At 45.2% G+C, this 25,206-nt stretch overlaps 1 protein-coding gene across 1 annotated transcript in view; it reads right to left on the bottom strand.

The window, feature by feature from the left end:
- UGT1A6 (UDP glucuronosyltransferase 1 family, polypeptide A6) overlaps positions 1–24,328 on the bottom strand; it is a 123,001-nt gene extending 98,673 nt beyond the window's left edge. The window contains exon 1 of the mRNA NM_174762.1: positions 23,477–24,328. Within this exon, the coding sequence (NP_777187.1) occupies positions 23,477–24,328 (852 nt within the window). The remainder of the gene's footprint in view (positions 1–23,476) is intronic.
- Positions 24,329–25,206: the final 878 nt, after the last annotated feature.

Below are 25,206 nucleotides of genomic sequence, written 5' to 3'. Positions count from 1 at the left end.
CAGGAGGAGAAGGGGATGGCAGAGGATGAGATGGTTGGATGGCATCACTGACTCAACGGACATGAGTTTGAGCAAGCTCTGGGAGTTGGTGATGGACAGGGAAGCCTGGTGTGCTGCAGTTCTTGGGGTCAAAAAGAGTCGGACATGACTGAGCGACTGAAGGGCACAGTCCAAATCAAGGTGTCGCAGGGCCACCCTCCCTCCGAAGGCTCTGAAGGGGAACCTCTCCTCGCCTCTTCCAACTGTGGTGTCTGCCTGCAGCTTTGGTCCTCCGTGGCTTATAGATGCATCACTCTTTGCCCATCTTCCCCCGTGTGTCTTTACATTGTCTGCCTTCTGTGCATGTCTGTTGCTGTGACTGAGTCTCTTTTTATAAAGACAGCAGTTGCACTGAGGACTTTCCTGGTGGCTCAGAGGTAAAGAATCTGCCTGCCAATGCAGGAGACCTGGGTTCAATCCCTGAGTTGGGAAGATCCCCCTGGAGGAGGAAATGGCAACTCACTCCAGTATTCCTGCCTGGAGAATTCCATGGACAGAGGAGCCTGGCGGACTTCAGTCCATGAGGTCAAAAATGAGTCAGACACAGCTTAGTGACTCAACAACAACAGCAAGTCATACCTCAGTTAACTTGACTACCTCTGTCAAGACACTGTATCCAAATACGCTCACATTCAGAGCTGTTGAGTGTTAGGATCATCACATTTTTAAAAAAATTATTATATATATATTTTTGGCTATCCTGGACATATTTTTGGACTGTAGCACACCAGACTCCTCTACCCATGGGACTTCCCAGGCAACAATACCGGAGTGGGTTCCATTCCCTTCTCCAAGGGATCTTCCTGATCCAAGGATAAAAAAATTATTCATTTATTTATTTTTGGCTGTCCTGGGTCTTAGTTGCTACATGCAGGCTTTCTCTAGTTGTGGTGGGTGGGCGGGGCCTCCCCTTCACTGCAGCACGGGCGTCTCCTCGCGATGGCTTCTCTCGTCGTGGCGCAGGGGCTCTAGGCTCACAGGCTTCAGCTGTCGCAGCACATGGGCTCAGTAGTTGTGGTTCTGAGGCTCTAGAGCACAGGTTCACTCCACAGTATGCGGAATCTCCCCAGACCAGGGATCGAACCCTTGTCCCCTGCATTAGCAGGCAGACTCTTATCCACAGCGCCACCAGGGAAGTCCCATAACATATCTTTTTTGAGGTAGCCTCAATCCAACCTATAACCAAGCACCAGCTCTCCACGGGATGTGTGAGCCAGGCTGGGGCTGGAACTTCATCCAAAAGACTGGGGTAGCTACTGAAGTCGGTGTGGCCAAGTATGTGCTTTTTAAGAATCCCTTTTGCAGAGAAGTGGGGAATAATTCAGAGGGGTCAGCCTGGACCCTAGGGGTCCTCCTCAGAGGCTGTTTGTGTGAGGTGAAGGCCTGTATCCCAGTTGAAGTCATCTTGGGGACTGAGTCGATTGAGAGGCAGTACGGGAATTATTCCAGCAGGGGGCGGTCACAGCAAACGTTCAGTTCAGTTCAGGTCAGTCGCTTAGCCGGCTCTGACTGCAACGCCAGGGCTCCCAGAGTTTACTCAAACTAATCATTGAATCGGTGATGCCATCCAGCCATCGCATCCTCTGTCATCTCCTTCTTCTGCTTTCAATCTTTCCCAGCAACAGGGTCTTTTTAAATGAGTCAGCTCTTCGCATCAGGTGGCCAAAGTATTGAAGCTTCAACTTCAGCATCAGTCCTTCCAGTGAACACCCAGGACTGATCTCCTTTAGGATGGACTGGTTGAATCTCCTTGCAGTCCAAAGGACTCTCAAGAATCTTCTCCAACACCGCAATTCAAAAGCATCAATTCTTCGGTGCTCAGCTTTATATATAGTCCAACTCTCCCATCCATACATGACTACTCAAAAAACTATAGCTTTGACTACACGGACCTTTTTTGGCAAAGTAATATCTCTGCTTTTTATTATGCTATCTAGGTTGGTCATAGCTTTTCTTCCAAGGAGTAAACGTATTTTAATTTCATGGCTGCAGTCACCATGTGCAGTGATTTTGGAGCCCAGAAAAATAAAGCCTGTCACAGTTTCCACATCTGTTTGCCATGAAGTGATGGGACCAGATGCCATGATCTTAGTTTTCTGAATGTTGAGCTTTAAGCCAACTTTTTTACTCTCCTCTTTCACTTTCATCAAGAGGCTCTTTAGTTCTTCTTCACTTTCTGCCACAAGGGTGGTGTCATCTGCATATCTGAGGTTATTGATATTTCTCCCAGCAATCTTGATTCCAGCTTGTACTTCCTCCAGCCCAGCATTTCTCATGATGTACTCTGCATATAAGTTAAATAAGCAGGGTGACAATATACAGCTTTGACATACTCCTTTCCCTATTTGGAACCAGTCCATTGTTCCATGTCCAGTTCTAACTCTTGCTTCCTGACCTGCATACAGGTTTCTCAAGAGGTAGGTCAGGTGGCCTGGTATTCCCATCTCTTGAAGAATTTCCCACAGTTTGTTCTGGTCCACACAGTCAAAGGCTTTGGCATAGTCAATAAAGCAGAAATAGATGTTTTTCTGGAACTCTCTTGCTTTTTTGATGATTCAACGATTGTTGGCAATTTGATCTCTGGTTCCTCTGCCTTTTCTAAAACCAGCGTGAACAACTGGAAGTTCACGGTTCACGTATTGTTGAAGCCTGACTTGGAGAATTTTGAGCATTACTTGACTAGTGTGTGAGATGAGTGCAATTGTGTGATAGTTTGAGCATTCTTTGGCATTGCCTTTCTTTGGAATTGGAATGAAAGCTAGCCTTTTCCAGTCCTGTGGCCACTGCTGAGTTTTCCAAATTGCTGGCATATTGAGTGCAGCACTTTCACAGCATCAACTTTTAGGATTTGAAATAGCTCAACTGGAATTCCATACCTTCTACTAGCTTTGTTTGTAGTGATGCTTCCTAAGGCCCACTTGACTTCACATTCCAGGATGTCTGGCTCTAGGTTGGTGATTACACCATCGTGGTTATCTGGGTGATTAAGATATTTTCTGTATAATTCTTCTGTGTATTCTTGCCACCTCTTCTTAATATCTTCTATTTCTGTTAGGTCCATACCATTTCTGTCCTTTATTGAGCCCATCTTTGCATGAAGTGTTTCCTTGATATCTCTAATTTTCTTGAAGAGATCTCTGCTGCTGCTGCTGCTGCTGCTGCTAAGTCGCTTCAGTCATGTCCAACTCTGTGCGACCCCAGAGACAGCAGCCCACCAGGCTCCCCGTCCCTGGGATTCTCCAGGCAAGAACACTGGAGTGGGTTGCCATTTCCTTCTCCAATGCATGAAAGTGAAAAGTGAAAGTGAAGTTGCTCAGTCGTGTCCGACTCTTAGCGACCCCATGTACTGTAGCCCACCAGGCTCCTCCGTCCATGGGATTTTCCAGGCAAGAGTACTGGAGTGGGGTGCCACTGCCTTCTCCGAAGAGATCTCTAGTCTTTCTCATTCTGTTGTTTTTCTCTATTTCTTTGCACTGATCACTGAGGAAGTCTTTCTTATCTCTCCTTGCTATTCTTTGGAACGCTAGATTCAAAGAGTACATCTTTCCTTTGCTTTTTGCTCCTCTTCTTTTCTCAGCTATTTGTAAGGCCTCCTCAGACAACCATTTTGCCTTTTGCATTTCTTTTTCTTGGGAATGATCTTGATCCCTGCCTCTTGTACAATGTCATGAACTTCCGTCAATAGTTCAAAAGGACATCTTTTCAGGCACTCTATCAGATCTAATCCCTTGAATCTATTTGTCACTTCCACTGTATAATCATAAGGGATTTGATTTAGGTCATACTTGAATGCTCTAGTGGTTTTCCCTACTTTCTGCAATTTGAGTCTGAATTTGGCAATAAGGCGTTCATCATCTGAGCCATAATCAGCTCCTGGTCTTGTTTTTCCTGCCTGTATAGAGCTTCTCCATCTTTGACTGCAAAGAATATAATCAATCTGATTTCGGTGTTGACCATTTGGTGATGTCCATGTGTAGAGTCTTCTCTTGTGTTGTTGGAAGAGGGTGTTTGCTATGACCAGTGCATTCTCTTGGCAAAATTCTATCAGCCTTTGCCCTGCTTCATTCTGTACTCCAAGGCCAAACTTGCCTGTTACTCCAGGTATTTCTTGACTTCCTACTTTTGCATGCCAGTCCCCTATAATGAAAAGGACATCTTTTGGGGGTGTTAGTTCTAGAAGGTCTTGTAGGTCTTCATAGAACCATTCAACTTCAGCTTCTTCAGCGGTACTGGTCGGGGCATAGACTTGGATTACTGTGATATTGAATAGTTTGCCTTGAAAACGAATAGAGATCATTCTGTCATTTTTGAGATCACATCCAAGTACTGCATTTTGGACTCTTTGTTGACTATGAGGGCTACTCCATTTCTTCTAAGGGATTCTTTCCCATAGTAGTAGATACAATGGTCATCTGAGTTAAATTCACCCATTCCAGTCCATTTAGTTCGTTGATTCCTAAAATGTCAGTGTTCACTCTTGCCATCTCCTGTTTGACCTCTTCCAATTTACCTAGATTCATGGGCCTAACATTCCAGGTTCCTACGGCAGTGCGTAAAGGATGGGCCCAGAGAAGGCAGAGGCAGGGCTGCTGAGGGCATCCTGCATCACCCAAAAAAGGATGGTTTGGATTTGGGAGCTGTGCATAGACAGGGCACTAAAAAGGGTTTCTTAGCTATGGGTGAAATGTTTCAGCCCCTGAACTAGTCCCCCAAACCCATTAAAATGACTGTGAGTATATGATGGGGGCAGGCACATCTTGTCACGTTTAAGGGTTCTCTCCCCCATTCTAGGTGGTGCAGTGGTAAAGAATCCAGCTGCCAGTGCAGAAAATGCAGCTTTGATCCCTGGCTTGGGAAGATCCCCTGGAGTAGGAAATGGCTCTCCACTCCAGTATTCTCACCTGGGAAATCTCATGGACAGAGGAGTTGGTGGACTACAGTCCATGGAGTCGAAAAAAGTAGGGCACAACTGAGTCCTGCCACCACAACTCCCATTCTAAATTAACTCGGTTGCATTTTGTGTAGACACTAGCGTCATCTGATCTCTGTTGGCACTTCTTGAACTCAGAGGCCCTGGGGAGAGTGGGACCCATGGAGGATGCTGGTACCTTCACAGAGATGGAGGCAATGCTTGGGAAAAGCAGGGCTATGGGGAGGGAGGAGCATGCCTTCCTGGTGCCTATGAAACACCAGAAGGATATGTCCAAGGTAGTTGGCTCCATGGGTCTGGAGCAGAGGAGGGTCTCAACTGCACAGATGGACTTGGAACCCTCAGCATATGGTGGAGACTGAAGCCAGGGGTGTGCGTGAGGTCACCCCCAAAAAAGTCCAAAAATAGAAAAGGACATTTCTCGAGCATGACCCCTGAGAGATGGTGTTCCCGCACTTCCAATCTCATAAACCTAAACATAAAACTATTATATTAAACTTTTTGAAGGAAACATAGGACCAAATCCTCACACCTTGTGCTTAGTCACTCAGTTGTGTCTGACTCTTTGCAACCCCAGGGACTACAGTCTGCCAGGCTCCTCTGTCCATGGGGATTCTCCAGGCAAGAATACTGGAGTGGGTTACCATCAACTTTTTTGAAGGAAACCTAAGACCAAATCTTCACACCTCAGAGTAGGCAAAGATTTCTTAGGACACAAAAGTACAGACTATTAAAAACTCGATTCATCAGACTTTATCAAAAGTCTGCTCTTCGAAAGATACTTATTAAAAAATACAAAAGTGTAGACCAGACACTAGGAGAAAGCATCAGCAAGATATGTATCTGATGAAGGACTTGTATACAGAATGGATAAAGAACACTTGTGACTCAAAAATAAGAAGACAAACACCCCAATAAAAATGAGCAGAAGAGCACAGATGATGAGTACAGATTCACAACCGTGAAGGGACAGTTGTGTGAAAGAAAGGTATGCATGTGATCAAAAAGCACGTGGAAAGATGTTATTGGTCATGAGGAAATGCAAATGAGGAGTTCTCTGGCAGCCCAGCTGTTAGGATTTGTAGCCTTCACAGCTGTGGCCCAGATTCAAACCCTGGTTGGGGAACTAAGATCCTGCCACCCATGCAGCATGGCCAAAATAGGATGGAATGAATGAAGGAGGGAGGGCAGGCAGGAAGGAACACAGAGGATGGGAGGGAGGAAGGAAAGGGAGGAAAGAAGGAAAGAGGGAAATACAAATTAAAACTGGGATGAAATTCCACATTCCCACAAGAGTGGTTAAAATATAAAAAACTGACAATAGCAAGTGTCGCCAAGAGTGGAGGGGCAGGATTATAAAATAGTTTTATATTTTACTACTGCTTTACAAAATAGTTTGGCTGTTTCTCATAAAGTTATACATACACCTACCATATGACCCAGCAATCCTACTCCTAAGTATTTACCCAAGAAATACAAAACAATTTATTCACAAAAACACACGTACTCAAATATTCATAGCAGCTTTTTTCCATTCATATTTGTATAATTTTATTCAGATGAAACTCTAGAAAGTGCATTGTAATCTCAGTGATGGGTATAGGATCAGGGGTTGCCTAAGGCTTAGGGAAGGTGTCGGTTGACCAGGATAAAAGACAAGGCCAGTTACTGAAGTGACTGATAGCTTTCAATGAACAATGTTGGATTCATGAGCTCCGAAGAAGAAGATTTAGCTTCAGGACCAGGGACCTAATCACTCAAGAGCTTTTGTGTAGCAGAGTTTTATTAAAGTATAAAATGGAACAGAGAAAGCTTCTGACATAGACATCAGAAGGGGGAGAGAGAGTGCTAGGCTTATCAAGGCCTTATATACTTTTTTCAGGCCCACTGCCACAACATACATCTTAAATTAACAAGATTAGAACTAACAATAGAAAGATCTTACCAGACCCACTCCCATAATATACATTTTAAGATGACAGGATTAGGTTCTTGTTAAGGAGATACATGTCCTCAAGCCAGATACATTATTATATTGACTAGGACAAAGCAAAGTAGAGGACAACATTTGTCCTTATCTCCTTGAGAGCCCCAGACCCCGTTCTCCTTCTCAAGGGCTCCAGGCCCCTTTATCCAACTCGGAGACCCTGGACTTCTTATCAACCTACCTAGGAACTGACTTTCTCATGATGAAAGTGTCCCGTGTCTTGACTGTGGTGATAGCTACATGGGTATACACAATTGTTATAACCCAGAAATGTACAAGGGGAAATGGTGCATTTTACCACAGCAAGGGCTTCCCAAGTGGCACAGTGGTAAAGAATCTGCCTGCCAATGCAGGAGACGCAAGAGACACAGGTTCAATCCCTGGAGTGGGAAGTGGCAAACCACTCTAGTATTCTTGCCTGGAAAATTCCATGGGCAGAGGAGCCTGGTGCAAAGACTGAGCACTCACACTACTCTATAATAAGCTACACTACTGCATGTAAATAATACCTCAGTGACATTAATTTTTTTTAAAAATTGAAAAGATATGATGCAATTGCAAAAGTGTTTAACTTTCCTGAGCTGATGAAGATCAAAATTTACCATGGAAAACATTAACAGAAAAAAACCCCATAGCTAATAGTATTTCTTTCAGATGCCGGTGAATATTTTTAATTTTAAGTTTAAATTTAAAACTATCTATGAGCATCACAGAAGGGGGAAAAAAAATCCCTAATGGAGAACAAAAGTCAGAGACTTTAAAAACCAAACACTTATAAGCCCCCACATGATTACCTTAAAAGCTGATGGATTATCCTTCCCTGGGGACATTTATATTTGGAAAACTCAGTGGTGGCCACAGGCCTGGAAAAGGTCAGTTTCATTCCAATCCCAAAGAAAGGCAATGCCAAAGAATGCTCAAACTACTGCACAATTGCACTCATCTCACACGCTAGTAAAGTAATGCTCAAAATTCTCCAAGCCAGGCTTCAGCAATACATGAACCATAAACTTCCAGATGTTCAAGCTGGATTTAGAAAAGGCAAAGCAGCCAGAGATCAAATTGTCAACATCCACTGGATCATCGAAAAAGCAAGAGAGTTCCAGAAAAACATCTATTTCTGCTTTATTGACTATGCCAAAGACTTTGACTCTGTGGATCACAGTAAACTGTGGAAAATTCTGAAGGAGATGGGAATACCAGACCACCTGCCTTGCCTCTTGAGAAACCTGTATGCAGATCAGGAAGCAACAGTTAGAACTGGACAAGGGACAACAGACTGGTTCCAAATAGGAAAAGGAGTATGTCAAGGCTGTATATTTTCACCCTGCTTATTTAACTTCTATGCAGAGTACATCATGAGAAACACTGGGCTGGAAGAAGCACAGGCTGGAATCAAGATTGCCGGGAGAAATATCAATAACCTCAGATATGCAGATGACACCACCCTTATGGCAGAAAGTGAAGAAGAACTAAAAAGCTTCTTGATGAAAGTGAAAGAGAGTGAAAAAGTTGGCTTAAAGCTCAACATTCAGAAAACTAAGATCATGGCATCCGGTCCCATCACTTCATGGCAAATAGATGGGGAAACAGTGACAGACTTTATTTTGGGGGGCTCCAAAATCACTGCAGATGGTAACTGCAGCCAGAAATTAAAAGACGCTTACTCCTTGGAAGGAAAGTTATCACCAACCTAGACAGCATATTATAAAGCAGAGATATTACTTTGCCAATAAAGGTCCGTTTAGTCAAAGCTATGGTTTTCCCAGTGGTCATGTATGCATGTGAGAGTTGGACTATAAAGAAAGCTGAGCACCAAAGAATTGATGCTTTTGAACTGTGGTGTTGGAGAAAACTCTTGAGAGTTCCTTGGACTGCAAGGATATCCAACCAATCCATCCTAAAGGAAATCAGTCCTGAATATTCATTGGAAGGACTGATGTTGAAGCTGAAACTCCAATATTTTGGCCACCTGATGCAAAGAGCTGATTCAATGGAAAAGCCCCTGATGCTAGGAAAGATTGAAGGCAGGAGGAGAAGGGGATGACAGAGGATGAGACGGTTGATGGCATCACCAACTCATGGACATGAGTTTGAGTAAATTCCGGGGATTGGTGATGGACAGGGAGGCCTGGCGTGCTTTAGTCCATGGGGTCACAGAGTCAGACAGGACTGAGCGACTGAACTGAACTGGGGACATTCCTATTTAATGCTCACTCATATTTTCTTGAAAGAAACTCAATTAGGGCACAGAGAAATCTATATGATAATAGATCTATGACAAGTTGAAAGCATCTTCATTGTGTCCACTGTAGAAAGTCATTAGGAAGTGACTCATCCTAGCAGTCTCCCCTGGACTTCAGGAGGGGCTCTGCAAGCTGCTCTGAGACACAACCTGTGTTACTGTCCAAAGTGATTTTGGAGCTCAAGAAAGTCCATTGCACCACTGTCCACGGTAGTCAAAAGCTGGATACAACCCAACGCCCATCAGCGGCAGAATGGATCAGAGTAGACTTGTGGTGTATTCATACATCGGACCACTCTTCAGTACTTAAAATGAACAGACTACAACTTGAAAGAACATGTGACATGAATCTCTCATACATAAAGTTGAACAAAAGAAGTGAGAAAAAATCCAGTATGTGTCTATGTAAATAGAAGACTCAAGCAAGTAAAACTCACCTATATTACTTAGTGATGCACAGTTGGATAACAAAACCATAAATAAAGACAAAGAAATGACCATCACAGAGGTCAGAACAAGGATAGAACAGCTATGGTGGGGGAGCTGGTACCCAGGGTAGGTGTCTGTACACTGGCAGGGCACTGTTTCTTGATGGTGGTGGTTTACTTGCTGAGTCATGTCTGACTTGCAACCTCATGGACTGTAGCCCACCGGGTTCCTCTTTCCATGGGATTCTCCAGCAGGAATACTAGAGTAGGTTGCCATTTCCTCCTCCAGGGATCTTCCCTACGCAGGGGTCAAAGCTGAGTCTTCTGCATGGCAGGCAGTTTCTTTACCCTGCCTTCCTTTCACTGTTTCTTGACTTCAGTGAAACTTACAGGATACTCAATCTGTATTTTTCTACTAACATGTGCGTATATATTTGATGTACTGTTCTGTGTGTTCTATTTTCTAGTTTTCGGAAATTTAAAAATGTACGTTATTTGTCACAGACACTTTTGCATTCACTTCATACCACAAATAAGCCTGTGGAGGAACACAAGATCTAATCTTTGCCTTTAGGGGAAAATAAACATAAATCATGTACATGCAACAGGAAGTGGCCTACTAAAACATGAATGAATCAACTGTTAAGGATACACAGATGAAAGGACTTGCTTGGAGAAGGACAGATTACAGGCAGAGGATCCAACTTAAGCAAAGGGCTGGAAACTTGAGAGAATGTGGGAACAGTACATAGTCTGGTGTTCAAACAGCCTCAAGAGTGTATTCACTGCCTTCCCCTTGCCAGGCACTGACTAGGTGTACAAAGATGCCCAAGACAGGGTCACTCTCCTGGGGAGGTGGTGCCCAGTGAGAATGGGCAGGTGGTCTGTGCTGCGACATGGGTCCTGCCGTGTCCATGGGTCTGTCCTGGGAGGCGAGATCTCCTAGCCGAGATAGTGGACTGAACTTTGGAGTAACTTGCATGGTGCATTTGTGGGAGGTAGAGAAGGCAAGACTCTGGGGGAGACCCAGATTTGGGGGACTTTAAAACACATTTTAAGGCTTCCCTGGTGGCTCAGTGGTAAAGAATCCATCTGTCAATGCAGGAGACACGGATTCAGTCCCTGGTCCAGGAGGATCCCACATGCCACGGGACAACTAAGCCCATGTGCCACAGCTACTGAGCCTTGCTCTAGAGCCTGGAGCCGCAACTGAGGAATCCGCGTGCTGCAACCACTGCAGCCTGAGCGCTCTAGAGCCTGTGCTCAGCAACAAGAGAAGCTGCTGCAATGAGAAGCCTGCACGCTGCAACTAGGGAAAAGCCCACACAGCAACAGAGACCCAGCAAAGTCCAATAAATAAATTAATTGAATTACTAAACTATATATTTTAATGTTGCAAAGGAAAAGGGACAACTTAAATGCTCATCAGTAGGAACAGGGCTAAGTGAACAGGGGCTTACTCACACAGTGCAGGTATAAGGAGGGAAATGAACCTAGGTGAACCACCAGGGAGAGAGCTTACAGAAAGTGCTGAATGAAAAATACCTCCAGCAGGAGGATCTAGGCAGTGAGGAATATCCATGAAAAGTGCCCTGAATTGTTCTTGGCACGCAGTAAGCACTCAACAGATAAATCTCAGCTACTCATGTGCAAGTATAAGGTATACAACATGATGATTTAATACATGATGTCTGTATTACAACATGATGACCCCAGTAGGGTTAGCTGACACCTTCATCACATCACATAATTACCATTTCTTTTGGTGGTGAGAATATTTAATATCTACTCTCTTAGGAACTTTTCTTTTTGGCCACACTGCACCGCTTTCATGATCTTCGTTCCCTGACCAGGGATTGAATCCAGACCTCCTGCGGTGGAAGTGCAGAGTTTTAACCACTGGACCGCCAAAGAATTCCCAGAAACTTTCAAGTATATATACAGGGTCATCAACTCGCTAGTTAAGCATGCTATACAGTGAGTAGATCTCCAGAGCAGGCATGCATTGCCAGACGTAAACAAAACAGTGCCACTGTGGGAGACGCTTGGACAGCTTCTCAGTGAGTTAAGCGTAGAATCACTGCATAATCCAACACTCCTGGGTGTGCATGCAGAAGAGCTGAAATAGCATGTTCACTGTACAATCCAACACTCCTGGGTGTGCATGCAGAAGAGCTGAAATAGCATGTTCACTGTATAATCCAACACTCCTGGGTGTGCATGCAGAAGAGCTGAAATAGCATGTTCACTGCATAATCCAACACTCCTGGGCGTACATGCAGAAGAGCTGAAATAGCATGTTCAGACTGGAACACAAATGTTCATAGCAGCGCTGTTCACAACAGCAAAAAGTAGAAGCCCAAACAACCATCAACTGATGAACAGATAAGCAAAATGTGGTTCACACATACAGTGGAATCCGATTCAGTCATAAAAAAAAGTACTGATTTCATGTGGATGAACCTTGGAACATTAAGCTAGGTAAAGAAGTCAGATACAAAAAGGCCACCTATTTCATAATTCCATTTCTATGAAATATTCAGAATACGCAAATCCATAGAGACAGAAAGTGGATTAGTGGTTGCCAAAGGTGTAGTCATAGCAAACACCCTCTTCAAACAACACAAGAGAAGACTCTATACATGGACATCACCAGGCGGCCAACATCGAAATCAGATTGATTATATTCTTTGCAGCCAAAGATGGAGAAGTTCTATACAGTCAGAAAAAACAAGACTGGGAGCTGACTGTGGCTCAGATCATGAATTCCTTATTGCCAAATTCAGACTGAAATTGAAGAAAGTAGAGAAAACCACTAGACCATTCAGGTATGACCTAAATCAAATCCCTTATGACGATACAGTGGAAGTGAGAAATAGATTTAAGGGACTAGATCTGATAGACAGAGTGCCTGATGATCTATGGACAGAGGTTCGTGACATTGTGCAGGAGACAGGGATCAAGATCATCCCCACGGAAAAGAAATGCAAAAAAGCAAAATGGCTGTCCGAGGAGGCCTTACAAATAGCTGTGAAAAGAAGAGAAGTGAAAAGCAAAAGAGAAAAGGAAAGATAGAAGCATCTGAATGCAGAGTTTCAAAGAATAGCAAGAAGAGGTAAGAAAGCCTTCCTCAGCGATCAATGCAAAGAAATAGAGGAAACCAATAGAATGGGAAAGACTAGAGATCTCTTCAGGAAAATTAGAGACACCAAGGGAACATTTCATGCAAAGATGGGCTCAATAAAGGACAGAAATGGTAGGAACCTAACAGAAGCAGAAGATATTAAGAAGAGGTGGCAAGAATACACAGAAGAACTGTACAAAAAAGATCTTCATAACCCAGATAATCACGATGGTGTGATCACTCACCTAGAGCCAGACATCCTGGAATGTGAAGTCAAGTGGGCCTTAGGAAGCATCTCTACAAACAAAGCTAGTGGAGGTGATGGAATTCCAGTTGAGCTATTTCAAATCCTGAAAGATGATGCTGCAAAAGTGCTGCACTCAATATGTCAGCAAATTTGGAAAACGCAGCAGTGGCCACAGGACTGGAAAAGGTCATTTTTCATTCCAGTCCCAAAGAAAGAGATTGGGAATTCAGACCACTTGAACTGCCTCTTGAGAAACCTGTATGAAGGTCAGGAAGCAACAGTTAGAACTGGACATGGAACAACAGACTGGTTCCAAATAGGAAAATGAATACATCAAGGCTGTATATTGTCACCCTGCTCATTTAACTTATATGCAGAGGACATCATGAGAAACGCTGGGCTGGATGAAGCACAAGCTGGAATCAAGATTGCTAGGAGAAATATCAGTAGCCTCAGATATGCAGATGACACCACCCTTATGGCAGAAAGTGAAGAAGAACTAAAGAGCCTCTTGATGAAAGTGAAAGAGGAGAGTAAAAAAGTTGGCTTAAAGCTCAACATTCAGAAAACTAAGATCATGGCATCCGGTCCTATCACTTCATGGCAAATAGATGGGGAAAACAGTGGAAACAGTGGCTGACTTTATTTTTCTGGGCTCCAAAATCACTGCAGATGGTGACTGCATCCAGAAATTAAAAGACGCTTACTCCTTGGAAGGAAAGTTATGACCAACCTAGATAGCATATTAAAAAGCAGAGACATTACTTTGCCAACAAAGGTCCGTCTAGTCAAGGCTATGGTTTTTCCAGAGGTCATGTATGTATATGAGAGTTGGACTATAAAGAAAGCTGAGTGCAGAAAAATTGATGCTTTTGAACTGTGGTGTTGGAAAAGACTCTTGAGAGTCCCTTGGACTGCAAGGAGATCCAACCAGTCCATCCTAAAGGAAATCAGTCCTGAATATTCATTGGAAGGACTGATGTTGAAGCTGAAACTTCAATAATTTGGCCGCCTGATGCGAAGAGCTGACTCATTGGAAAAGACCCTTACACTGGGAAAGATTGAGGGCAGGAGGAGAAGGGAACGACAGAGGATGAGACGGTTGGATGGCATCACCGACTCAAAGGACATGGGTTTGGGTGGACTCTGGGAGTTGGTGATGGACAGGGAGGCCTGGTGTGCAGCAGTCCATGAGATGGCAAAGAGTCGGACATGAAGGAGTGATGGAACTGAACTGAAAGGCTGTGGGGAGGAGGGTGTGGGGAGTGACTGCTTAATGAGGAAAAGGTTTCCCTTTGGGGTGATGAAAACATTCTGCAACTAGATAGCGGTGAGGGTGTACAACACTGACGATGTACTAAGTGCCACCGAACCGCACCCTTTAAAACGGTCATTTTTACTATATGTTTATTTCACCAGCAGGGATAAGCTACCCACTCCAGTATTCTTGGGCTTCCCTGGTGGCTCAGACAGTAAAATTATCCTCCTGCATTGCAGGAGACCTGGGTTCAACCCCTGGGTCGGGAAGATCCCCTGGAGAAGGGCACGGCAACCCATTCCAGTATTCTTGCCTAGAGAATCCCCATGGACAGAGGAGCCTGGAGGGCTACAGTCCATGGGGCTGCACAGAGTCGGACACGACTGAGTGACTAAGCACAGCAAAGATGAAATATGCTTCCCTGGTGCCTCAGTGGTAAAGGATCCACCTGCCAGTGCTAGAGACCTGGATTTGATCCCTGGATGGGAAAGATTCCCTGGAGAAGGGTATGGCAACCCACTCCAGTATTCTTATCTGGAGAATCCCATGGACGGAGGAGCTTGGGGGGCTACAGTCCATGTAGTCTCAGAGTCAAACACTATTTGGAGACTGAACAACAAACAACCAAGGTGAAACCTATAGTTACCATACAACCCAGCAATTCTTCTCCTGCGTATATACCCAAGAGAAGTGAAAGCACATGTCCACACAAAACTTGTGATCAAATGTTCGCAGCAACAGTATTCATAAGAGCCAAAAAGTAAAATAAGGCAGAGGTCTGACAAGTACACACACAGACTACAGTGTATCGGGGTCCAACCCAAGCCTCCTGCATTGCAGACTCTTTACCATCTGACCCACCAGAGAAGCCCTAGAACAAAATATTATTCTGCAGTAAGAAGTAATGCCACAGCATGGATGGACCTGGAGGATGTGCTGTGTGAAAAAAAATCAACCACATAATCATATTACATATTCCATTTGTATTAAATGATCAGAATAAACAGATCCATGGAGACAGAAAAGGACGGTTGCCAAGGGCTAGGGAGAGGGGAGATTGAGGAATGGCTGTTGATGCTAAAGAGTATTCTGAGGACTTCTTGGAGGTCCACTGGTTAAGACCACTGTTCGATGCAAAGGGGAGCTGGTTCAATTCCTGGTTGAGGAGCTAAGATCCCATATGTCTTGCAGCCAAAAAACCCAAACATAAAATAGAAACGACATCATAACAAGTTGTATAAAAGACTTTAAAAATGGTTCACATCAAAAAAAAAAAAGGCTGTATTCTGAGGGTGATTGAAAACATTCTAAGATTAGCTGGGCTGATGGTTGCACAAATCTACAAATGTACTCCAAATCCATCAAATTGTAAATTTTAAAGAGGACTTGTATGGCTTAGGGCTTCCCTGGTGGCTCAGCTGGTAAAGAATCCGCCTACAATATGGGAGACTGGATTCGATCCCTTTGTTGGGAAGATCCCCTGGAGAAGGGAAAGGCTACCCATCCCAGTATCCTGGCCTGGAGAATTCCATGGACTGTATAGTCCATGGGGTCACAAGGAGTTGGACACAACTGAGCGACTTTCACACTGTATGGCTTATAAATTGCAACTCAGTAACTTTTCTTTTTTAAACCCACTTTATCTTTCTCCTAGAATTATCTAAATTACTAGCCAACCAAGTTTCTTATATTTCAGACATTCCCACTGAATGCTTTCTTTTTTAACCCTGACTCATTCTAGTACTTAGCCACTCCTTAGAAATTACTTATTAACATAAACAGTGATGCCAAAATTACTGCATGTCTGTTAATCTCTGAGATAACTAAGCATAAAGATAAACACAGAATTTTGAAAGAGAACCAACCTGCTGAAGGCACTGTAGACATTGGCTCAAGTCTTAGATTTTTTAAATTGCCTGTTAAGAATGACTTGGCGTTTTGGAGTTTTTGTTCCCTTGACTTGCCTAAAAGTTAATCCTCAGTTCAACCTGCAAGCCCGAGTGAGTATTACTTGTAGAGACCCCTGTCAGGAGACAAGATGAGTTCAGAGGGTGAGCAGAGCACCTTTTCCACCCCCTCACCACCTAGCGGGGGGTCCTGTGGGAAGAAGTCACTGATGCTCACTTGGAATTTGTTCAGATCAGTGTCTCTCAGCTTCAGCACTTATACTGTTCTGGGCTCAGATGATTCTTTGTTGGGAGAGGGTGGATGGGTATACTTCTTGTGCTTTGTGGGATTTCTAATAGCAACCCTGGCCTTTTCCTAGCAGATGACGATGGTGGTGGTTTACTCGCTCAGTCATGGCCAACTCTGTGCCCCCATGGACTGTAGCCCACCAGGCTCCTCTGTCCACGGGATTCTCCAGGCGAGGATACTGGAGTGGGTTGCCATTTCCTTCTCCAGGGCATCTTCCCGACCCAGGGACTGAACCCTCATCTCCTGTGTCTCCTGCACCGTAGGTGGATTCTTTACCCACTGAGCCATTAGGGAAGCCTATGTTATCCCCCAATTATGACCCTACAGAATGCCTCCAGACATTGCTCCCTGGGGGACAAAATCACCCCTGTTTGAGAACCACTATCTAAATGACTCCAGAACACAACAGGAGAAAATTTAGGAACAGAAAACTAGTCCAAGAGAAATTGGAATCTGGTTTTCTGTGGGGGGGAAATGCTCTCCAAAGAATGTGGCAAGAGGGACTTCCCTGGCAGTCCAGTGATGAAGACTTGGCACTTCCACTGCCAGGGAGGCACAGGCTCAATCCCTGGTTGGAGCGAAAGTTTCAGCCTGCATTGAGTCAAGGGCCTGGGAAGGCAGGGATGGGGGCCATAGCTTCCTTTGGTGATTACAAAGTGCTGTACATACTGCCCATTCGACCAACCCTCAAATAACCCTGTGAGGGGGTGAAGCAGGCCTGGTCAGGCCCATTTCAACTGGGGAAGCCAAAGTTCACGGCCACAAGACCAGGAGAAAGCTGGCCAGATCCACTGATTTGTCCTTTGGTTACTTTCTTTCCTCCATGAGGCTGAGCCTTTCCAACTCCTGCCTAATTAGAAAAAAAGAGGGCTGGACCTCAGGGTGGGAGAAGCCAAGAAGTGGGTTCTCATCACGCCTCTGCTCCTGGCTGCAGCCTGCGACCTCGGGCAGCTCCCTCAGCTCTCCTCAAGGCATCCATTTTCCTTTTTACGAGTTGGATGACCTCCTGTCTCTGGCCCCCTTCCTGTTATTCCAGCCTAAAGTCACTCTCTCATATTTGAGTTGCACTGACTGGTTTCTAGATTCTCCCGTGAACTGAGTTTCACCCACTCAACCCCATGGCTACCTGACTGTTCCCATTTCACAGATGGAGATATGAACACCCAGAGGTAAGCCACTTGCCTCTACCACACAGCTTGTTCAAATCCCAGTCTTACAGCTCTTGCCTTACTGAGGTCATGGGGACTAAGGAGGAATGCTTGGTGCCAGTGGGGGAGGGCAGACTGGGCCCTCCCCTCCCTAATGATGGGCCAGGGCCAAGCGTTCCTTCCCTCCTTCCCCCATGATGAGCAAGGTGGGCAGAGAAGATGTGTTGAGCCCAGAGCCTGAGATCTGGCCAAGACTTGCCTCCATCATCTGTACAACCAAATACGAATAGAAACATGTCCTTTCCAAGCTCTTTTCCTGTCCTTCCCTGGAGAAGGGAAAGGTTACCCACTCCAGTATTCCAGCCTGGAGAATTCCATGGACTGTATAGTCCATAAGGTAGCAAAGAGTCAGACATGACTGAGCAACTTTCACTTTTCCCAGCTCTCAGCATCTCTCTGAATTGCAAGTGGAAGACACTAGGATTGCTCTCCTTTGTTCTAAGAAAACACGTCGGTGGCTTTTATTTATTTTGGTTTTGAGGGATCTTAGTTTCAGCATGCATGTGGGATCTAGTTCCCTGGCCAGGGATTGTACCCACAACTCCTGCATCACACCAGGAGTGCAGAGTCTTATCCACTGGACCACCGAGGGAAGTCCCTCCCATGGCCCTTCTAATAATGAAGTGTAAGGCTAAAGTCTTCTCCAAGATGGAGACGTTTGACCTGAATCTCCCAAAAGGAAAAGACGTTAGCCATGGTAGACTGGTCTCAGCTAAGAAGCATGAAGAAACAACAGAGAGAGTGTTCCAGAAGGTGGTCGGGATCAGAATCCCCGTGAGCAGAGGGGAAGGCACCTGAGGAAATGTTCCAGCAGCAGAACTACTCTGGGGCCAGGTGTCGAGGTGCACAAGGGTGGAGCTGAGGCCCTGGGCAGGCACAGGACACATGGCTTCAGAACACGTGGGGCTGCCCCCTTGCCCAGGCTCTGAGGGCTTCCCCATGGAAACCACCTGCCAGACGACCGCGGGCTTCTCTGAAGCATCTTGGCAGAAACAAAGGGGAAGCCCTCAGAGGTGGCTGAGTCACTCCTTGGGCAGAGGAGGCCCTAGGGGCTGTGGTCAGAGTCACACCAACGTGGGCAACTGGGGAGGGGAATCCCCTGCTCTCTCATGTGGTGAGGCTGGGGCCCCCCAGTTACCCTGAGCCCTTTCCTAGATCATGGATTGTAGAGCTTTATGCAAGGAATGATCAGCCGGCTCTGGTTTGCAAAAGACTTGGCCCCTTTTTGAAAGCAATACAGGAGTATTTATTTTCAGCTAGGCCAACAGCTACCTATAAAACATGCTTGCTGATTTGATAAGCAAGTGTAATGTAGTTATTTATTCATTTGAATTCTTGCATTATTTCTGAAGTCAAGTGTGTTTTCAAAATTTTATTGGCCATTTGTGTGGTATTTTTGTATTGTTTGATCACATTACTCACCTGCTAAGGAGAGTTTGGGTTTTGTTTTTTTTTTAATATTTTGTATTTATTTATTACTTCTGGCTGTACTAGGTCTTCAATTCTGTGAGCAGGCTTTCTTTAGTTGCGGAGAGTGGGGGCTCCTCGCTAGTTGCTGTGCGTGAGCTCCTCGTCACAGTGACCTGTCCTGTTGCAGAGCATGGCACTAGAGACAGTGGGCTCCATAGTTGAAGCACATGGGCTTAGTCGCCCCATGGCATGTGGAACCTTCCCCGACCGGGGATCAAACCCATGTCCCCTGCATTGCAAGGCAGATTCTTAACCACAGGACCACCAGGGAAATCGTAGAGTTTTTAAATTTATTTTTAGCTATAAATCAGGCCTTTATTCTTTCTGATCTACACGTACCTTCTTTTTTAAATAATTTATTTAGATGAAGTCACCTAACAAAACTAACCATTTAAAGAAAACAGTTCTCTGCAATTAAGTACATTCACAAGGTCGTGTGGCCACCAGCGCTACAGACTTCCAAAACAACACTCCACAGTGCACATTTTTGTATGGCGTTGAAATGGTTTGATCATTTGTCAAAAGAAACTCCATTTTGATTTCTGGGCACAATAAAGGACAGAAATGGTATGGATCTAACAGAAGCTGAAGATATTAAGAAGAGGTGGCAAGAATACACAGAAGAACTATACAAAAAAGATCTTCTCGACCCAGATAATCATGATGGTGTGATCACTGACCTAGAGCCAGACATCCTGGAATGTGAAGTTCAGTGGGCCTTAGGAAGCATCACTACAAACAAAGATGGTGGAGGTGATGGAACTCCAGTTGAGCTATTTCAAATCCTGAAAGATGATGCTGCGAAAGTGCTGCACTCAATATGCCAGCAAATTTGGAAAACTCAGCAGTGGCCACAGGACTGGAAAAGGTCAGTTTTCATTACAATTCAAAAGGAAGGCAATGCCAAAGAATGTTTAAACTACCACACAATTGCACTCATCTCACACGCTAATAAAATAATCCTCAAAATTCTCCAAGCCAGGCTTCAACAGTACGAGAATGGTGAACTTCCAGATGTAATTAAAGCTGGATTTAGAAAAGGCAGAGGAACCAGAGATGAAATTGCCAACATCCGTTGGATCATCAAAAAGACAAGAAAGTTCCAGAAAAACATCTACTTCTGCTTTATTGACTATGCCAAAGCCTTTGACTGTGTTCTGTTCAGTTCAGTTCAGTCGTTCAGTCCGACTCTCTGTGACCCCATGAACCACAGCATGCCAGGCCTCCCTGTCCATTACCAACTCCCGGAGTCCACCCAAACCCATGTCCATCGAGTCGGTGATGCCATCCAACCATCTCACCCTCTGTCGTCCCCTTTTCCTCCTGCCCTCAATCTTTCCCAGCATCAGGGTCTTTTCAAATGAGTCAGCTCTTCGCATCAGGTGGCCAAAGTATTGGAGTTTCAGCTTCAATATCAGTCCTTCCAATGAACACCCAGGACTGATCTCCTTTAGCATGGACTAGTTGGATCTCCTTGCAGTCCAAGGGACTCTCAAAAGTCTTCTCCAACACCACAGTTCAAAAACATCAATTCTTCAGTGCTAAGCTTTCTTTATAGTCCAACTCTCACATCCATACGTGACTATTGGAAAAACCATAGCCTTGACTAGACGGATCTTTGTTGGCAAAGTAATGTCTCTGCTTTTTAATATGCTGTCTAGGTTGGTCATAACTTTCCTTCCAAGGAGTAAGTGTCTTTTAATTTCATGGCTGCAGTCACCATCTGCAGTGATTTTGGAGCCAAAAACAGAAGACCTGCTTCTGTTAGGTCCATACCATTTCTGTCCTTTATTGAGCCCATCTTCACATCTTTGACTCTGTTGATCACAGTAAACTGTGGAAAATTCTGAAAGAGATGGGAATACCAGACCACCTGACCTGCCTCTTGAGAAACCTGTATGAAGGTCAGGAAGCAACAGTTAGAACTGGACATGGAACAACAGACAGGTTCCAAATAGGGAAAGGAGTACGTCAAGGCTGTATATTGTCACCCTGCTCATTTAACTTATATGCAGAGGACATCATGAGAAACGCTGGGCTGGATGAAGCACAAACTGGAATCTAGATTGCTGGGAGAAATATCAATAACCTCAGATATGCAGATGACACCACCCGTATGGCAGAAAGTGAAGAACTAAAGAGCCTCTTGATGAAAGTGAAAGAGGAGAGTAAAAAAGTTGGCTTAAAGCTCAACATTCAGAAAACTAAGATCATGGCATCCGGTCCCATCACTTCATGGTAAATAGATGGGGAAACAGTGGAAACAGTGTCAGAATTTATTTTTCTGGGCTCCAAAATCACTGCAGATGGTGACTGCAGCCATGAAATTAAAAGACGCTTACTCCTTGGAAGGAAAGTGATGACCAATCTAGATAGCATATTCAAAAGCAGAGACATTACTTGGCCAACAAAGGTCCATCTAGTCAAAACTATGGTTTTTCCACTGGTCATATATGGATGTGAGAGTTGGACTATAAAGAAAGCTGAGCACCGAAGAATTGATGCTTTGAACTGTGGTGTTGACGAAGACTCTTGAGAGTCTCTTGGACAACAAGGAGTTCCAACCAGTCCATCCTAAAGAAAATCAGTCCTGAATATTCACTGGAAGATGAATGAATTAATGGATCATTCATGGAATGTGAATGAATCAGCTTCACTGATGCTGAGGCTGAAACTCCAATACTCTGGCCACCTGATTCGATAACTGACTCATTGGAAAAGACCCTGATGCTGGGAAAGATTGAAGGCAGGAGGAGAAGGGGATAACAGAGGATGAGATGTTTGGATGGCATCACCCACTTAATGGACATGAGTTGAGTAATCTCCGGGAGTTGGCGATGGGCAGGGAGACCTGGAGTTGCAGTCCATGGGGTCCCAAAGAGTCGGACGCAACTGAGCAACTGAACTGGGCTGAACCGAACTGAACCTCCAGTAATTTACAAACATAAGTTGATAATTATGTATTGTAGTACAGAATGTTCTCTATTGTTAAATGGGATTGCAATTCACACATAAATGTAAGTCAAGCACCAGGTAAAGATTCACGGGGCTCAGAAAGTACATCCACTATAATCTGGTTTTTTAATATCTAAATACAACTCTTTTTTTTTTTTTTCAAAAATAAAATGATAGGTATCAAGGTAACAAAAACGCTATTTTCTTCCCTTCTTATGCCAAATGTTTCTTCGTACATTTTTGCTTATTAATGTCTTAATTAAAATTTCTTAGAACCCATAATTTCTAGTTCATGCTCTGTGCTTCCTGAAACGAGTCTAGTTAAGCTCATCAGCCCCTGCCCTGTTCCCATAGCTGCTGCCAACTGTCTAGCATGTTAAAGTAATCAGCAGATGTTCAAGAAGGGTGGTGAGGGCCTTTGGGATTTATTTCAGGGTTTCTTTCTGAGGAAAAAAAAAATCACTTTACAAGAGAATTCCGGTGTGAACAAGTGATTGGAAGTCTTTCAAAGTTGTAAATATTAAAGCAAAACCAAACAATCTCACGAAACTCACAAGTTTTTATTTTCCAGAGTAGCTCTGGGCCCTCTTCCACACATGTCAAGAGGGCATCTAGGGACACTTGCCTTAGGTCAGAGGTCAACACACCTTTTCTGTAAAGAGTCAGATAGTAAATATGCAGGCTCAGCATACCCCACACATTGCTGTCACACACTCTTTGTTGTGGTTTATAACATGCCTTCAGAAAAAAAATGTAGAACCATTCTTAGCTCTGGGCAGATTCTGTCCAGTAGCTATCCTGTGCTGACTCCTGGTTTAGGGTCCAAGGAAAAGGCAGTGCACAGAGATGGGAGAATGTACTTCTTTTTTTTTTTACTTTTTATTTTAAATTTCAGTATAGCCAATTTAAAATGTTGTGGTAGTTTCAGGCGGACAGCAAAGGGACTCAGCCACAGGAAGAAGGTATTCGGACCTGGGCCAGCATGGACAGAGGAGCCCGGCAAGTTACAGACCATGGGGTGGCAAAGAGTCAGACATGACTTACCAACTAAACAACAGCAACAAACAAGCCTCTTAGCTCTGTGTCCTCTTGATCCAGCTTCACCTGTTCCCTCAACAGACAAGTAGAGGATTTGGACTGGAAACTTCTCAGGCTCATTCGAGGATTCTGTGAGTGCCCCCAGATAACCTTGCTCAAGATATCTCCTGCTGTTGCCATGAACCACCCCTGTGTTCCTTCCAGGCCACAGCATCATTCAAAACCTCAGCCTGTCCTCTCCTCCTCAGGCAGCACTCCCTGGAGCCAAATGCTCGAGGGAAGACAGAACACGAAAGAACCACGTCTCCCCAGGAAGACACGGGGCCACCCGAAAGAAAGCCAGCCACTCACCTGAGACAGGACGCCCTGTTTCTTGCAGCTGGACCCTCCGATGAGGACCGTGTTGGGCATGACTGGTCTGGGATACTCGAACACAAAGTCGTATCTTAACAGCCAAATGGAGGCCTTCCGATACAAGGCCGGCAAGTGCACCTGTCTCCCAAGGACTTCCCCTGCCAGGTCTTCGTACTTGGAATACAGCGCGTAGAGCAGAATGTTCTCCAGGTAGTTCACCAGGAAATTGCCCACCCTTTGGAGGAAGGTCATGTGGTCTGAGAACTGAGTGTAGTACCTGGGGACGTAGGACAAGGGGCTCGGAGTCCTGGTGAAAGTGTTCTCCAGGGCACAGGGGAAGCCCCTGAAGAGATACACGGAGGGCAGGTTCAGGTACTCGGCCAGGATCACCCCGCAAGGTAAGGCCGGGTCTGTGAACAGGGCGTCGAACTTGTTCTCCCGGAGGAAGCGCAGGGTGTCTGAGTGCCTCAGGAGACTCTGGCAGTTGAGAAAGTACATATTGATGACAATCATGTTGTTCCTATACTCCACCACAGGGGCAGTCACCAACCAGCGTGGAGAAAAGTGGTGTTTCCCGAAGGAGCGGTAACGGGCTTCCAGCTCCTCCTGGTTGAACGGCACTGGGTGGATTTTCCTTGTGTAGTGCTTGGACTCTTGGAGGAGCAGGTTGACTTCAGGCACCACCACCACGATCTCATGCCCTTTCTCACTGAGATGCTCAACGATGTCCTTCATGCTGAGCCAGTGGCTTCCATCCTGAGGGACCACCAGCAGCCTGTCCCCCAGGGTGAAGCCCCAAAGTGCTAAGAAGAAAACCGCCACGGAAACTCTCCAAAGAAGGCAAGCCATGCTACAGGAGAATTGGCAGGTAGCAACAAGAATAATTTACAGGCTCCAAACTGCCAAGCTCTGGGAGAATTTTTTTTTCTTCAACAAATCCCTGCCCTTCACAGACCCAGCCTACCTCGCCTTGCCCTGAACTGCCCTATTACATGAAGGAATCTAAATTAATGTTTAACCACTTTCAAGCACATGGCTAACTTGCAATGACCAGGCCCCTTACCAGCGTTCACCTGAGCCTCTCGATTTATTTTTGTTTTTCTCTGCATCCCTAAAAATGGGTCTGTCCCACTCCCACTGGGGGACATCTCGGAAGGTTCCGGGGCCTAGCTTCAGCCCTCCATCCTGAGCAGTCCACACCCTGGATTCTGCAGCATCCGTGACCATGTCCATGGACAAATATTTATCAAGGCTTCCCCACTTGTCAACCTTTCTCATTCCCAAATGCAAGGTGAACAGATGCCAAGTTTAGGCATCTGAACAACACAGCAGAGCTGGTCACTCCAAATCCTGGTTACCTGGTTACCACAGCGATGGCTGGATTCAAGGGGGCACGCAGAAAGCTACCCTGGCACGGAGTCTGACCTTCCTCCCACCCCACTTCTCCTGGTCTCACCACTGTGCCTGGGGGCTCTCTTTTATACCAGAAGACAAAAAGAATCTCAACAAAGGGCTTCCCTGGTGGCTCCATAGTCAAGCGTCCACCTGCCAGTACAGGAGACCGGGGTTTGATCCCTGGCCCGGGAAGATCCCACATCCCACATCCCACAACTACTGAAGCCTTCATGCCCTAGAGTGCACACTCTGCAACAAGAGAAACCTCCATGATGAGAAGCCGGCGGAACACTAGAGAGTCGCCCCCGCCTGCCACAACTGGAGATAAAAAG

Source organism: Bos taurus, chromosome 3 (genome assembly GCF_002263795.3).
Source record: "Bos taurus isolate L1 Dominette 01449 registration number 42190680 breed Hereford chromosome 3, ARS-UCD2.0, whole genome shotgun sequence".
Classification (NCBI taxonomy): Eukaryota; Metazoa; Chordata; class Mammalia; order Artiodactyla; family Bovidae; genus Bos; species Bos taurus.
The sequence above is the reverse complement of the archived record's forward strand: the minus strand, read 5'-3'. Positions and strand labels throughout refer to the sequence as shown.